At 43.0% G+C, this 15,798-nt stretch overlaps 1 protein-coding gene across 2 annotated transcripts in view; it reads left to right on the plus strand.

Annotated features, from left to right (window-relative positions):
• The window catches only part of ERCC6L2 (ERCC excision repair 6 like 2), a 98,392-nt gene that overhangs the window by 14,012 nt on the left and 68,582 nt on the right, over positions 1–15,798 (plus strand). For both annotated transcript variants that reach the window (XM_056524878.1, XM_056524885.1), the window contains exons 4-5: positions 13,369–13,562; positions 15,446–15,607. In XM_056524878.1, coding sequence (XP_056380853.1) covers positions 13,369–13,562; positions 15,446–15,607 — 356 coding nt within the window. The remainder of the gene's footprint in view (positions 1–13,368; positions 13,563–15,445; positions 15,608–15,798) is intronic.

Below are 15,798 nucleotides of genomic sequence, written 5' to 3' on the forward strand. Positions count from 1 at the left end.
CCCATGAATAACTCTTATCCTTGATTGGGGACAAGTGTTTTATTTGTAGGGGTCCGATCACCTGGACAGTGACTGATCACAGGTACACCCAGGTGGATTGGAGCATGTTGGACATGTCTGCCTCCTCTTATTTCTATTCTGGGCTTACCAAAGCTAGCCAATTACAGTGCTTGCTGAATGGAGGAGCAGCTCACATGTTTGACTTTCACAATTTAACCACCACTTTCGTGGGCATGTAATAAAAGTTGATTGTAGGAGAAACACTTTTTTTTTAAATATTAACATTAATTTATTAACCAGAACAAATCGTACAAACCATACAAAGGGTACAATAAAGAGGACACAGTTGATATCACAGCATCGCATATCTGGGAGTAGAAAATGATGGAGAGTCTAACTACTCAGGATCTCTAGCGTAGCAAATATCTACGGTCATCCAGTCATAGCAGAGACAATATAACGTAACAATATAACATAACTAGTCTAGTTATGTTATAACAATATGACATAACTAGATTTATGGAGAGCTATAGATGTCAGGGGCATGACCTGACATCAAATGAGTTTCTTGGAAGCAAGCAATGCTTGTGGAGATGATGCAGAATCTGCGTCCGTTTCGCCGGAGCATTAAGTCCCTGAGCATTAAAGGAGGCAACGTTGAGTTCCGCCGCCGAGGACATCGGAGAAGAAAGCGCAGGAAAGAAAAAGCGAGGAAGAGGCAAGAAAAAGGGAAGTGAGAAAGAGAAGAGGAGTGAGCAGAGACAAGAGAAAGAAACTACAAAAACCGCAGTAGCTCCACTACCGCATCTCAAGCTAAGAGAGATGTGGTCCAAGACCAGGGAGACGTACATCGGGAGAGAAGCCCGGCAGTGTCTCCACCCTACGGGGGGGGGGGGGGGGAATGTAGGAAACCAGCAAGCAAGAGGGGATCCCAAGCCCAGCACCCCTAACTGAGCCAAACAGAGCAACCAGAATGGAGAAGAGTCCTCCGGGGGAATAGCCGGAGCAGCAGTGGAGACATGGAAAAAAGGTAGAGACCGGAGATCCCTGGAGAGTAAGACAGAAAAACAAAAGCAGGAAGGAAGGGCATGAAGGACAGGGGGAAGGGAAAGAGAGGGGCCAAGAGAAAGGAAAGAGAGGGTAGGAGAGGACAAGAGAAAAGTCACAAGAGAACTCTCCAGGAATCAACGTGAACCTGCAAAACAAAACATCATAAAAAGGCAGTAATAAACAACAAAATGTAATAACATAAAGTGGCAGAGTGGGGCCCTGCATGGGATGGATTAGGGACAGATTCCCAGCGGGTTACTAGCCGTGGATGGCGGGAACCTCTAGGTGGAAGTCCAGGACGGGGTTGTTTGGGGGACTTTTGAGGGGACTGTTGAATTGGCCTCTTGGGAGCTAGGGAAGTGAGGGATGGCCAGTCTGGCAGGGAGAGGGAGGTAATGTCCAAGTCCTGGAGAAAACCTGGAAGGTCATCTGGAGAGCTTAGGGTGTAAATCCTGCCATCCTTCCGAACCGTAAGAGCGAACGAGAACCCCCAGCGGTAATTCAGACCCCGTTCACGCAGGACTTCAAGGAGCGGTCTGAGGGCCGCACGCTGAGACAAAGTATGGCGGGACAAGTCCGGGAACAGCTGTACCCCGATGTCCTTGTAGAGAATTCGGCGCCGAGAGCAGGCCACTCGCAAGATATCATCTTTAATAGCATAGAAGTGTACTCGACATATGACATCCCTGGGGCGTTTGTCATCAGGATGAGGAGGGCGAAGAGCCCTGTGTACCATATCCAGCTCAAAATGGTTATCCGCTGGCCTATCCAACAAGTCATTGAAAATCTTCAACAAAGCAGGATACAGTTCCTCAGGGCCAACAGCTTCGGGTAAACCGCAAACGCGGATATTGTTGCGTCTATTACGGTTTTCAATGTTTCAATGCACTGTTTCCTGAAGAGCTTGAAGCGAGGCAGCGGAAGAGTCCTGAGCAATGACAACCGTGTCCACCCTAGATGATAAGGTGGACACCTCAGAGCGTAGTTGAGCAAATTCCTGTTTGCATTCCCGCACCATTTGTTTAGCCATGAAGGAGAAGTCCTCTCTAGTAGGTAATAAAGATATTAAAGACTGAAGATCCACCAATGTGACCGGGCGATCGGGTGTAGTAGCAGAAGCGGGAACAACAGCAGATGCCATCCCCAGCGCAGGAGAAGCAGGAGAGGACGGGTATGGAGAAGTGCGGAAAACAGGTGGTGTGCCCCTCAAACTCAGTGGGGGGGGGGTCCCCAGGCATTGGGGCAGCCAACTCCCGAGGGTGCAGAGGTTGGCAGCTGTCCCATCTTTAGGGGGAGATGAGGGGCATTGAGGAGGAGGATCCCAGGAGGAGCCAGATGACCACTGTGGGGATGGGGTGCCATGGTCAGCTTAGGAGCTGAACCAGGGGACGGCACAGCATAGATAGTCATCACCGGGGAGGGACACTGTCCAGGTAGTGGGGGCCAATCCAGGTTGGCAGATGGCGGGCCCACTGTGGAGCTCCAAGGAGGAGAAGCCAGAGTCCCCAGGGGCAGTGAACAGGGGGATGGTTGGGGCCAGTGGAGACCCCCTGCAGCAGAGGAGTGGTGGAGGGGGGAAATGCAGGCACAGCTTCAGGAGCGGAGGGCCCAGGTCCCTGGAGCATGGCTACATCGCCATTTATGGGGGATCCCCGGCTCACCTGATCTCCCAAGGGAGCCGGAGGTCCGCTGGATGCAGGTGGCAAGGGACCGGTGTGTGGAGGCAGCAGAGTGTCCAAGGACCGCGCCGCACCACGAGCTGGCGCAGCACACCGCGTCTCCCGGAGCTCCGTCTGCTGCTACTGAGAAGCGCCAGCCTAAGGATGCAGCGCAGCAGAGACAGCGGTGGTTTGTGGCTGGAGTCCGGGAGGTGATGAGGAGAGCACAGGCGCTGGGTCCCGGAGAGCCATAGTGCAGGAGGAGGCATGCAACCCGCCCGCCGGCCGTTCAGCGAGGTCCGCAGCAGGAGATGAGTGATCCGCCATCTTGCCCGGCGGCAGTAAGGAGCTTCGGCACCGCTGTGAGCGGGTAAAGTAGTCGGTAAGGTCCCGCTGGGGAGTTGCAGGTCGGGACTGGGCCCCTTTACGGTGCTTTTTACGGGTGGTGTCCATCAAAATCCCCCGGAGGTCTCGGGGATCACAGGGGTGCAGGATCGGAGCTCAGGCGCACACGTCCTCACACCAGCATGGCTCGCCATGCCCCCCCCAGCAAATTTTTTTTTAATGATAGTGCCCATTTAAGTTTGTGACCTCCAGTTGACACACAAATCCCAAAAGGAATCGGTTGGTCACACTTTGGAGCAGCAGGGCCCTGAAGTGGTTTCCTATTAGGAAATAAAGTGCCTGGTAAGAGTGGGGAACAGGGAAGCCATTTTCCCTCATTATGTATATGCTCGGTGGGCAAAATAGGTTTTGGCTGGAGTGTCCCTAAGATATATTTTCAGGTTGGGAAATGCACATGCATTTTAATTAGGATGCATAAAGGTCTGTTTACTCACAACATATGTATCCTTTTCAATGTATTATATTTATTTTTAGTTCCAAATTGTGCAGCATTCTGCATTTTTGATCCACTTTCAGACATGTGGCCCAATAAAGGACCCAGTTAAGCAAAAAAAAAAAGTATGAAAAGTGTAGCAAAGGGATACCAATAAAAAAATCAACAAAGAAAACTAACTTTCTGGAATTCCCAAACAAAAGTAGACATTGTGGAATTTGAGAGTAATAAGAAAAGTGCGATAGTATTTCACTTACAAATTGTGATCTTGGAGCGCTGGTTAGAACCTTCAGTAATAGATGCAAATAAACCCCTCCAAACTGATGACCCCCTATACACAAGTTGGAACATATCACTATTTGCTATGGCACTGTCTTCTTGTGTGTTTTTCAGAAGTTTTGAGAAGAACGTTACTCTAATCCTAGAATTTCAGCAGGTTTCATTTACGTCTTAGCCACGGAATTAGCGTCTTAATATTTTATGTAGACGTTGTCAATACGTCGTCTTACAATATGTTTTTTTTGTAAGTTTTGTCTGTAGGGGATAAAAATGTCAGCTATTGTCCTGTGTGATTTGCAACACACACAGTATGTACCATAGAGATTATAGGTGTTATTCAGTGACGGATTCAGGAGGTTCGGGACAGGATTGAATTTGTCTGCCAAAGCCTTGCTTTGTTTGATGAAATCTCAGTATGAAAGCATAGTTATGTGTTTTGCCTTCATTTTGTGCTTAAAGCTTTGCTGGAATATTTGAGGTGCATGAAATGGAGATGATGCTTTGCCACCCTTCTATTCAAAATGTATGGAAGCTTAAGGGAGTTCAGTACAAGCACTTTCCATTTGTGAGGGGCTGGGGGGGCTCGTGCCTTTGAGTTTGCTTTGTGGTGTGTGAATGAAAGATTTGTAAAATGTCATGGTTTTCCATTCTGTTCCTTCCTGAATGAGGACTAGAATACATACTGTCTTAACTCGTGTGATTATCTCTTACGTTTTAGTGAGTTGGGGGCTCTGTTCTATTTAAAGGGAAGGCTGAGATTGTTTTCTTTCTTCCTTCATAATTTTCTTTCCATTTATATTGTAATCCCTTAGTAAAGCACTTCTAGTTTTCTGCGTTTGAGAAGTACATTTGGATATTTAATACAAAGCTTAAAGTGGGTTTTATATATATGTTTTTTTCTTTGCCTAGCTATCATTATGGGAACGTTGCCTAGCTGGATAAAAGCTAAGATAACTCTGAGCGCTCCCAGTACGGCAGCATCTTCATGGTTAGACAGAGACATCTTCCCACTTTCAACCCATGGCCCAGTGCAGTCTCAGAGTGCTGATAGGTTTTTATGCCAACTTAAGGACCTAATTAAGACCTTGGGTCTGCCATCTTGGTATATCTATTGTGCCCTGCCAGAAGCCTTCATAGAAATGCTTATTCACTGTAACGCTGTAAGTTTTAAATTTTTTTTCTTCATTCGTAAAAAAAAAGGCTTTTCCATAAAAAGCGATCAATAATTTGCATGTTCTCCATAATGGTAGTAGTCAAAATGTCAACTCCTCTTGCAAAAAGCAAGCTTGCCTGCAGTGACACCAAAACTTAGTGTTTTTTTATTGTCAAGTAAGTAAAGTAAACTGCTGTCCATAATTGTACTGTCTCATAAAATAAAGTTAAGGCTAAGTTCACACTGCCGTTGTGCTCCGACCCGTTTAAAGTCTGTTCAGCTCTCTCTTCCCATCCATCCCCCCAACCACCCCCCTGGACTGAATGGACACTGAACAGCTTGGATCGCAAAGTCCCAATGGATCCCATTGACTTAAATTGTATGGTAAGTGGCGACACATAATAGAGGTTAATATAAAGTGTTCTACTATGCATGGATGTCTGCTCGTACAGCTAAAAATTTGGAAAATGAAACTTTCCTAAATGTCACATGGGCGATAATAGAGCCTGAATAGGCGTGATTATGGTTGTGACTTTGTAAGCCTTATTTAAATACTGGGTTTGATATTTATAAATGTTGATTTCCCCACATTTTTAGATGTACCAACAGCCATCCAGGCATGATAGGACACACATTACCTCTCTTACTTGTTTCCGCTGGTTATATAGGGTAAAACTTAGTGACAGGTTCCCTTTAACAGGAGTAAAGCGGAGGAAACAAACTATTTTTTTTTTTTCTCCACTCAGTTCACACTAAGAAATTTCTGAGCAGAATTCCTTTCCGTATATGGGGATGGCAATGTCTGCATGGTCCTAGCGCCAACTGTTTCAGTCGCTGACTGCACTCAGAAACTCCAGACTGAAAGCGTGAGTGAACCCGGCCTAAATGTATACAATATAGATCTTTTACTTCTTTATGTGCTGTATTATGTAGGCTATGTGAAGGTTAATTTATCACAGTGGCTATTGCTATATGATAAATTTGATTCATATTCAGACCCTGTTGTCTAACTTTATGCCACCTATAGGTAAGTTTAGTTTCTGCCAACATTTTCTGGTGCATTTTATGCTGTTCTCCCTCTTTTTTTATGAGCCCCATTTTTTAGAAGAGCCAGGCTCCTCTGTCTTCCCTAAGACAGAAACCTGTCTAAAACACTTTCCAGTACATTTTGAATAGTAAATCTGGCCCAAGATGTATACTTTTCTCCAGTATTTTAGAAATGTTGATTCCCACAGCTCAGAGCAAATTCAGCTCTCCTGTGTAGGAACTGCAAATAATCTTACTACTGAAAATAGATTTTTGACATGTTTTTCATTACTGTTGAAAGCTTGAGGTCTTTTTTTCGCTGTCATTCGGTAACCCCTTGTAGACCACTTCCCATAAATGACCCCTTTGCCCTCCACAGTGTGAAGTGGAAAAACAAAACAGATTGCTCATTCACAGCCCAGATTTGGACCGGCACATACAAGATAAACCTTGTCTCGACTTGAGCTTAACTCCTAAAACATGTAAAGGGCATATTTTGGAGGAATTTCTTGGCCACAGAAAGGATTTTGAGGGCTGGGCGTTGATGAATTAATCTCCCCAGAGCTGACCTCTTGTATTGTTGCTGCACTTGAAGAGGAAATGAATGTGTATTTGTCCTTCATATGACAAGGTGATCAGATAAAGTTATTAGACCTGAGACACGTGATACAATTTAAAAAATGTGCCCTGGAGGAGCTGGGGAAATCCTTTTTTCTTTTGTTGACCTATTGGGTTGAGTTTTGCAAGAAACATCACATCTTTAACTATAAAACCAGAATTCAGAGTTGTATGGTGAGTGATCTGTAACACTAATAATATGTGACAGATTATGTGCAGTAATATTTAATCATATGTCTGGTGGATACTCATGCGGGTCATTTGTTATTTGAGACCTAATAGATGATATTATTATTTTTATATATTTTATTAGAAATATTGCAATTGCATAAGAAAAAAAGACATTAATAAGCCGTTATTACAGATATAATGCTTGATGTAATAAAGACTTTAAGGGTACGTTCACACTAGCGGATTTTCGCAGCGTATTTCTCTGCGGATCCGCTGGTGAAGGCCCGCTCAATGCTGTCTTTACATGTGCCTGCTCGTAGCGGCAATGCGCCGCTACGAGTCGACACACTGCGATGTGCGAGTCGCAGTATACTCAGCTCAGAGCAGGGAGAGTGGCCACGATGTGCGAGTATGCCACGCACATCGCTGCAGTGTGTCTGCTTGTTGCGGCGTATTGCTGCTACGAGCAGGCACATGTAAAGACAGCATAGAGCGGGCCTTCACCAGCGGATCCGCAGCGTAAAATACGCTGTAAATCCGCTCGTGTGAAGGTACCCTAAGGGGACTTTACGGAGACCAGTGTTTCACACATCGGTTTCAAGTAGGGGGTGCAGTGAAATTTTGGACCAAAAACGAAATTTGAGAATGTGTTCAGCCGAAAACCGGAGTTGTATGCCACAGTGCACCTATAGAATAGGATTTGTTGAATCTTTCTGCTTGAGGTACGGTATATGTTTGGAGATCCTCCAGAAGTTACTTTTGATGTTGGCTCAAAAGGAAATAAGAGCAGAGCCTCATAACTGTCTCCAGTAATAAAGGTAGGCATGACAGTAATGTGAAGAGGGCCTTACTACTATACGTGTATTCTTTGGTGGATATACAGTTTTCAGTATATTTGAAATGTCCTTGTATCTTTTTCAGCTCGTTATCAACCAGTCCATTTACAGATATATACACAGTGCCAATGTGGCTTACTACTCTAACATGTCAGTGCTTATTCTTTTAGACACTCAAGATATTTATAATGAAATGCATTAGACCACTTATGTTCTTTCCAACTCTTCAAATGAAGTAAACATACCTTTTTGTCCTGCTCAAAAATGATATACAACTGAGATACTGTATACTATAATGAAGCAGGTGCCATATAGCTGCCATGGAACTGCAGTGCTGTAAGGTTAAAAAGTATTTAAAATTAACAAAGAAAAAAAAAAGTTTTAGGGTATGTTCACACAAACTATGCCATGGAGATAAGTGACATGTCACTTACCTCTGGTGGAATCAATGGGGCCCTATTGAATCATAATGGGTCAAATCCTTGCTTGTATCTGCCGAATAACTGCATGTCAGATTTGAATCCTTTATTTAACCATAACTTTATATACTATGGGTCACAGCTAGAAAGCTTTAAATGAACGAATGTGTTTATTTTGTAAACAATGAAGGGGGTTAACACGGGGCTTTACAAATCCCGGGCGTCATGGCGACTAGTAATTTTGTGGTGGCGCCCAGGTTTTTGTCAGCCTATTTCAATAAGGATTGACCATCTTTTAATGGACAAACTGTTTAACTTACCTCTGCCTCTGTTCCTGCTCTGATTTCCCTGTCCTGTCTGTGGTCAGCGCTCCAGTGTTACATGAGCAGCAGATGTCAGATGACTGCCACAGCACTCTGGAATAGTGCTGGGCGGTATGACCTAAAACTTATATCATGGTATTTTTTCAGGTTATGGCGGTATCACGGTATTACCGTGGTACCACGTGGGAAACAGTGTAGAAATGCAGCGGCTGACAGTTAACCCCTTCCCCGCTATGGGGACCGTGCGCACGGCCCCTATAGGGGGGAAGGGGTTAACCGTCAGCCGCAGCGCTATCGTGATTCCCCCCACGGGCGCACTGTCAGCTATTTACAAACATTGTCCACCGCTTCAGTTTATAATCCCCGTCCCCAGCCGCTGCAGAGCCTTCTCCCCCCTGTGACAGGCAGGCACAGGGCATCTTATCTTCATCCCCGCTCTGTTCTCTGATCCCCGAGCAGAGATGGGAATGTAAGAATCAGCAGAGCCTTCTCCTCCTGCAAGCGCTGAATGTACTGGCGCGGCAGAGCTTCTGATCCCCGTCCCTGCTTGGGGATCAAAGAACAGAGCGGGGGGATGAAGATAAGATGTCCTGTGCCTGCATGTCACATTTAGTGCTTGCAGGGGGAGGAGGTCCTGCAGAGCCCGCACCTGGGGACTGGTATGATAAACAAATAGCCTGTGGGAAGGGGAGAGGGGGGGCTGAACAGGCTCGGGGCTGAGGGAAACATCAGAGCCAGGGGATGAAGTTTCTTTGCTTTCCCCTGGCTCTGATCACTGAGAACAAGCGGAAGCTGCAGGGGGAGCGGGGATGTGCACCGCACATGAGCTCAGCGGCTCCCGCTCCTGCACATCCCGCCGCTCCGTCACAAGTAATTCATTCGGGGGTGGGGGGAAGGGCCCGACCGGTATGCCGGTATGGGCAAAAATTGATATCGTGCGACAAAAAAATAACGGTATCCGGTATGAACCAGTATACCGCCCAGCCCTACTCTGGAGTGTGGAACATCACCTCCGAGACCGCTCATTGGCTGTGGCATTGATGTCAAACGGGAATGCCAACCAAAGACATGTATAGTATTTCCCACATTGACAGGTAAGGCAATATACAACATAGTTAGAGCGGCATGTAATGGGCTGTTTAATTTGTATTCTGTGGCCACCTAGTTTGATGTTTTTGCCTTTTTTACATAGATTGCAAAAAGAACAGCTCCCGCATTGGAACATTACAATTGGTCGGGTGTCGCTGAGCCATGTTCTTTTTGTCTAATGTTGAATTTTTTTATTTTTTAGAAAATCACCTATAGTTTTATTGCGTTTGTACGTTATAATGGGTTTTTCAACTGTGAACTCTTTCAGATCTGGATCTCTTTGTAATATATACCAATACTTATTAATTATTTTGTAAATAGTGTTATTCATGTGAGTATTAGAAAAGGGGAAACAAAACCTCGTAGTCCTTTTTTCTTTTCTGTTTTTTTGTCTGTGTGGTGTATCCAACAAAGAATCACGAGAAACTGAATGAATGTGTTTTTTTGCTTCATTGACTACACGGAGAGGATATTCACGCATTAGGAATCTTTCACTTTGTTCTTCTAACTGTTTGGCACATAAGTTGGGATCGTTATTTACCCTTTTAATACGAGCTATTCGGCTATATGGAATGCTGTTTTTCAGTCCGACAGGGTGAGACGATTGATAATGGAGGAGGGCGTTTTTTGAGGTATTTTTTTCTGAATCCTGAGGTAATGATATGATTATTTTGAATTTGGATGAACACATCCAAAAATTCCAACTATGAACCCCCAAACACGGAGGTGAAGGTCATATTCATGTTGTTAATATCGTTCAGATATGAGACAAATTCCTGAAAGTGGGCTTCAGACTCATCCAATATCAGGAATATGTCATCGAAATAACGAAACATTAATTTAATATGGCTAATGAAGGGATTAAGAGGAGAGAACATGTAATACTGTTCAAACATAGTTAGAAAGATGTTTGCGGATAGACAGGAGATTGGTGTCCCCATCGCAGTTCCATACAGCTGTTTAAACCACTGCCCTTTATGTTGGAAAAAATTATTATTAAGAATAATGGTGACCGCTTCTGTTACAAATGAAATAAACCCTTGCGATTTTTTCCTAAGTTGTAGGAAGTCTGTATACCCGCCCCGTGTGGAATACGGGTATACAGGCTCTCCACGTCAATGCTAGCCAACTGATAATTTTCTTTCCATTCAAAATCATGGAGAGCTTTGATAAGTTCTCCTGAGTCTTTTAGAAAAGTGGGGATGGAACTGAGGACCGGAGACACCAGCCAGTCAACGTAGCTGGACAGGTAGGCAGTTGGAGCCCCTATTCCAGCCACGATTGGCCGACCCGGAGGGGGAAAAACTTTGTAAATATGAGGTTTTGCAGGGTTAGATGGTAAAAGTTTTTCTGCTGCGGATTCAGATATAATGCGATTCTGGACCGATCTGCGCAGAAAATCCCTCACTACATCCATAGTTTTGGTGGTGGGATCATAAGCAATTTTAGCATAAACTTTTTCATCCATCAATTGTCTGTTTAATTCCCTGTCGTATACATCAGTGCCCCAAAGAACAATCCCCCCGCCTTTGTCTGCTCGAGAGATTTGTAGATCGGTCCTGCTACCTAGCCAGGTAAGTGCCTCCCACTCTTCACGACTCAAATTTGGTATAGCTTGAGGATATAATAACAATTTTACCTCCCGCAACACTGTCTTACAGAACAGGTCTAGTGGGGTGCCCGGAGAAATGCGGGGGGGGGGGGGGGGGGGGGTCAAAACATAGATGGATTGCCTCCAGAAAAATATGGGGAAAAAGAATCCCCTAACAAATTATCTACCTCTTCAGGAAAATGTATTTCCAAATCTCCGGACAATTCCAGCTGTATAGTCTTGTGTGTCAAAACCTGGGGTGATATTAAATCCTAGTGGACCAATTTTACACTGCTGCTCCCCCTCTAATCTAGACACTTCATTCTTGCTTTTAAATTTCTTAGGATTTAAGTTGCGCATCGATGTGAAATATTTTTTTAGATTGATCTTTCTCGTTGCTTTGAAAAACTCCTCCTCAAACACAGTATAGATAAAGTTCTCAGTAAGTCCAAAATTAAGGCCTTTATTCAGGGCAGATATACATGCCGGTGTGAGAGTCACTTCTGTTAGGTTAGTAATTACATTTTGTGTGGGGGGTCGCGCCATGTTCCCGTCCGTTTTTTGACCGGTTTCTTGATTGCATTTTCGTAGGCGACGACGGCCCCCCCCCTCCTTGTCCGTTTCCTAAAGGGGCACTTGCACCTCCTTTGTTAATATGTGACTCTGCTTCATCGGGGCTCGATTCCGATTCCGTCGTTAGATAGTCGGTAGATTTGGTTTTTCTTTTATAGCTTGTTTTCTTTCCAAATGATGATTTATTATGACTCCATGATTGCTGTTGGGTACGGGTTTTATTCCAATTAAAAATCTGACCGAGTTCAGAGTCTTTTTTTGTCCCGTAATAGTTTATCACGTTTTACTTCTTTAATGGAACTTTGCAATAAGGTAAGTTTCTTAGTTAAATTTGTTTCAAACATGGTCTATAAAATAGTGTTAACTTTATTTATTTATTTTTTAGTTTTTTAACGTGAATTAACCTCCTCCCTTATAAAAGTTTGAATCACCCCCCTTTTCCCTTTTTAATAAAAAAAAAAGTATGTTAACAAAAATAAACAAACATATGTGCAAACTATAAAAATATCACATAAATTAAACCGCACGGTCAATAACAAAATTGCGCATTTTTGGTCACTTTTGTGTACCCAAACAATTTATAAAAAGCGATCAAAAAGACCCATCAAAACAAAAATGTGAACGATAAATACTTCAGATCACGGCGCAAAAAAGAGACCTCATACATATGCGGAAAAATGAAAAAAGTTATTGGGTCAGAAGATGACAATTTTAAAGATACTAATTTTGATGCATGTAGTTATCATTTTTTTTAAAGTAGTAAAATAAAATAAAACAAATATAAATTAGGTATCCTCGTGACCGTATGGACCTACAGAATCAAAATGTAATTTTTACTGAAAAGTGCACTGCGTAGAATCGGAAGCCCCCAAAAGGTACAAAATGGTGTTTAGTTATTTATTTATTTATTTTGCCCCACAAATATATATTTTTTTCTGGTTTCGCCATAGATTTTGTGGTGAAATGATTGATGGTATTACAAAGTAAAATTGGTGGTGCAAAAAACAAGCCCTCATCTGGGTCTTTAGGTGGAAAATTGAAAGTGCTATGATTTTTATAAGGTGAGGAGGAAAAAACAAAAGAGCAAAAATGACAAAACCCATGGTCCTGAAGGGGTTAAATGGACCTTCTAGCAGATCTTCTAGGTTGTATAATTTTGTTTGTTTATTGATGTCAGGTTCTGCATTTTAATAAAAAAAAACAATTTAAAAAAATTGGTGCGAGAACATGAGAGAATGCGAGTATGTGAATCTTCTGCATAGGATTGAATATTAGAGATCATCCAGAGACAGGTGAAGCACACGGATACATGTTAGGCTTCTTTCATGATGTCTGTCGAGAGAGCTTGGGAGGATAGTTGGAGGAAAAACGCATCATGCAACATTTTTTTCTTCCTCCCGCTACTCCCGTTGTGAAACGACACCTGAGGGACCCCATAATAGTAAATGGGATCTGTCGGGACACATTGTTTCTCGTTGTGCCCTATTAAAAATAACATCCGTTAAGGCACACGCAAAAAAGTGCCTCATGGATGTTCTCCGACGGGCCACAACGTCAGTATGAAAGGAGCCTTACTATAGGCCAATCAGGTGCAGTAACTTCTCTGCAAGGAAAGGCAATGTCTGAGACAGCAATGTGTACAATGCATATTGCGGTCTCCCATAAGAATAGGTATTATAGAATAGGGAACATGTGCACCAATACCTTTTTATGACGCAATATTGTTGTGTTCATTCTTTTTCAGGTATTTCTGATTGTTTCGCCTTTATCGGTGCTTTTCAACTGGAAAGATGAGCTTGAGACATGGGGATATTTTAAATTGACAGTCATACATGGAAACCGGAAAGATTTTGAACTAGTGCGACTAAGACAAGGAAAATATGAAATAGCTTTAACTACCTATGAGACACTTCGTCTGTGTTTAGATGATCTAAACAGGTAAGTGGAACACAGTGCCAAAGTCTGGGTTTAGCTCTGTAATGCACAGTTGCTGTTATATTACCTAGCTTGTGATGATGATATACTGCACTGTTTTATACATAGCACATCTTGGCATATTATACATGCACTGTTTTATACATAGCACATCTTGGCACATCTTGGTTTTCTTTTATTTTGCAGCCCGGACAGGATAAATGGGGAAAAAAGTGCACACCGGAGTACTCCTTTAAGTACAAGCTAACAAACTGTTGCCTTATAGGGGTATTCCTATATGCATGTCTATCTGCATCCTGTGGATATGCCATAAATGTCTAAAAGATGTGGGTCCCACCTCTGGGATTCACACCTATGTTGACAACAAGGGCCCCAAAGCCTGTCTGGCAATATGTTAGCAGTCAAAGGTGGTCAGGAAGCTGAAACCATCTGAATGGCTTGCTTTGCTCACTTCACATGAAAAACTGTAAAAAGAATAAAAAACAAAGCATACCCACTCAACAATCCTCAGACATATTGTTTTTTTAATACCCTACCTTCTAATGACCTTCATTTTATCTTAAGAATTCCCACACTATAGGTATTTGGTTATCTAGCCAATGATTTCCTATAATTTTTCTCACTTAATTAAATGTTTTACATTAGGGCTCTTTGCCACTGCCACCCAGAATCTCAAGAGAAACAGCTGTATATAGAGGTTACAGTAAAGCTGTATGTGTACAGTACAGTTATTCAAAGTTGAGTAGAACTTATTCAGATAATGCACTGGACCTGGACCTTGTACTTTAACTCTTTTGCCGGGGACTATTTGAATATAAGAATTGATGGTGTGCAGGAAAATGAGTGATTAAATCTAACCCATTCTAGAATGTTCTGTTTGCACATTTTTCAGTACTAGAATCTGGAGAGCTGATTCAGACAGAGCTTGATGCCTATAGAGACGCTGCTTTCTTTGGTGGCACACTGCTGGTTTTGTAAAAACAAAGAAAATATGATTTAAGGGCAGAGACACCCCAGGTAGCACTGTATTAAAATCTGTGTACTGTATTTCTATGTAACCTTTTTAAGGGTCCAGCAATAGAGGGAGGCTGTTTTGCAACATAATCTTTATGGATCTTTGTTTTCTTTCTCTTGAAGGAGGTAAAATAGGTTTGTTAAAGTAAGTAAAGAGTGTGCTCAGCAGCTCCCGTTTCCACTGCTGTAAAAACTATTTTGTTAGAGGCTATGTATTGGCAGATAATTATTCATTGTTTAGATCAAGTTTTTATTAAAAAAATAAAAATAAAGTTTTAAAGGGAACCAATCAGCATATTTTAGCATCTGTATATTTGGCAATGTGTTATATATTATAAATTCATTATCCTCACTATCCCCTGGGGATGTTTATGCCCCCAGGAATGGTGAATATATTAAGTTATAAAGTCCCCCCGTGCCGCCCGGCAAGTAGTCCCCTGGGCGGGGACTTACACTCACCAGCTCTGTTCGCTGCGGCCGTTGCCCCACCCCGGTGGTTTGAATGACAGCTCACGTCACCGCTCTGCTCCCTAAGCAGACCGAGCAGAGTGGTGACACGAGCTGTCATTCAAGCTGTCGGGGTGGGGCCACGGCTTCAGCGAACGGAGCTGGTAAGTTTAAGTCCCCTCCCAGGGAACTACTTACCGGGGGACTTTATAACTTAATATCTTAACCATCCCTGGGGGCACAAATATTGCCCGGGGATGGTGAGGATAATGATTTTAGCATTGCCAAGCTAGCCTCTGAGTATAAGAATGATTACACTAAAAAGTAACACCTCTGTTATGGTAAACAAGGCACATAACACAGGTCACAAAGCTATTGATTTGCATTAGACTTCAATATGACAATATGTTCTTTCCTTTCTTCAGTATAGAGTGGTCAGCTGTTATTGTAGATGAGGTGCATAAACTAAAAAATCCAAAGGCAAGAGTGACCGAGGTAATGAAAGCTTTAAGGTGCAAAATTCGTATTGGACTTACTGGGACCATACTACAGAATAATATGGAGGAGTTGTGGTGCGTTATGGACTGGTAAGTATCTTTGTGATTGGGACATTTTCCTTCTCCTTCCTCCATTTCTACGACTATGTGTAAACAATAAGTATAGAAAAAGCTGCTGGTCTTGGGTTTCTTTGGTTAAGAAGGAACTTGCTCGTGACTTTATTTACGGAGACTAAGCGAGACGAAGCATGTTTTAAAAAATTAGCAAATCAAGGTTTATT

Source organism: Hyla sarda, chromosome 1 (genome assembly GCF_029499605.1).
Source record: "Hyla sarda isolate aHylSar1 chromosome 1, aHylSar1.hap1, whole genome shotgun sequence".
In the NCBI taxonomy this organism is placed as follows: domain Eukaryota; kingdom Metazoa; phylum Chordata; class Amphibia; order Anura; family Hylidae; genus Hyla; species Hyla sarda.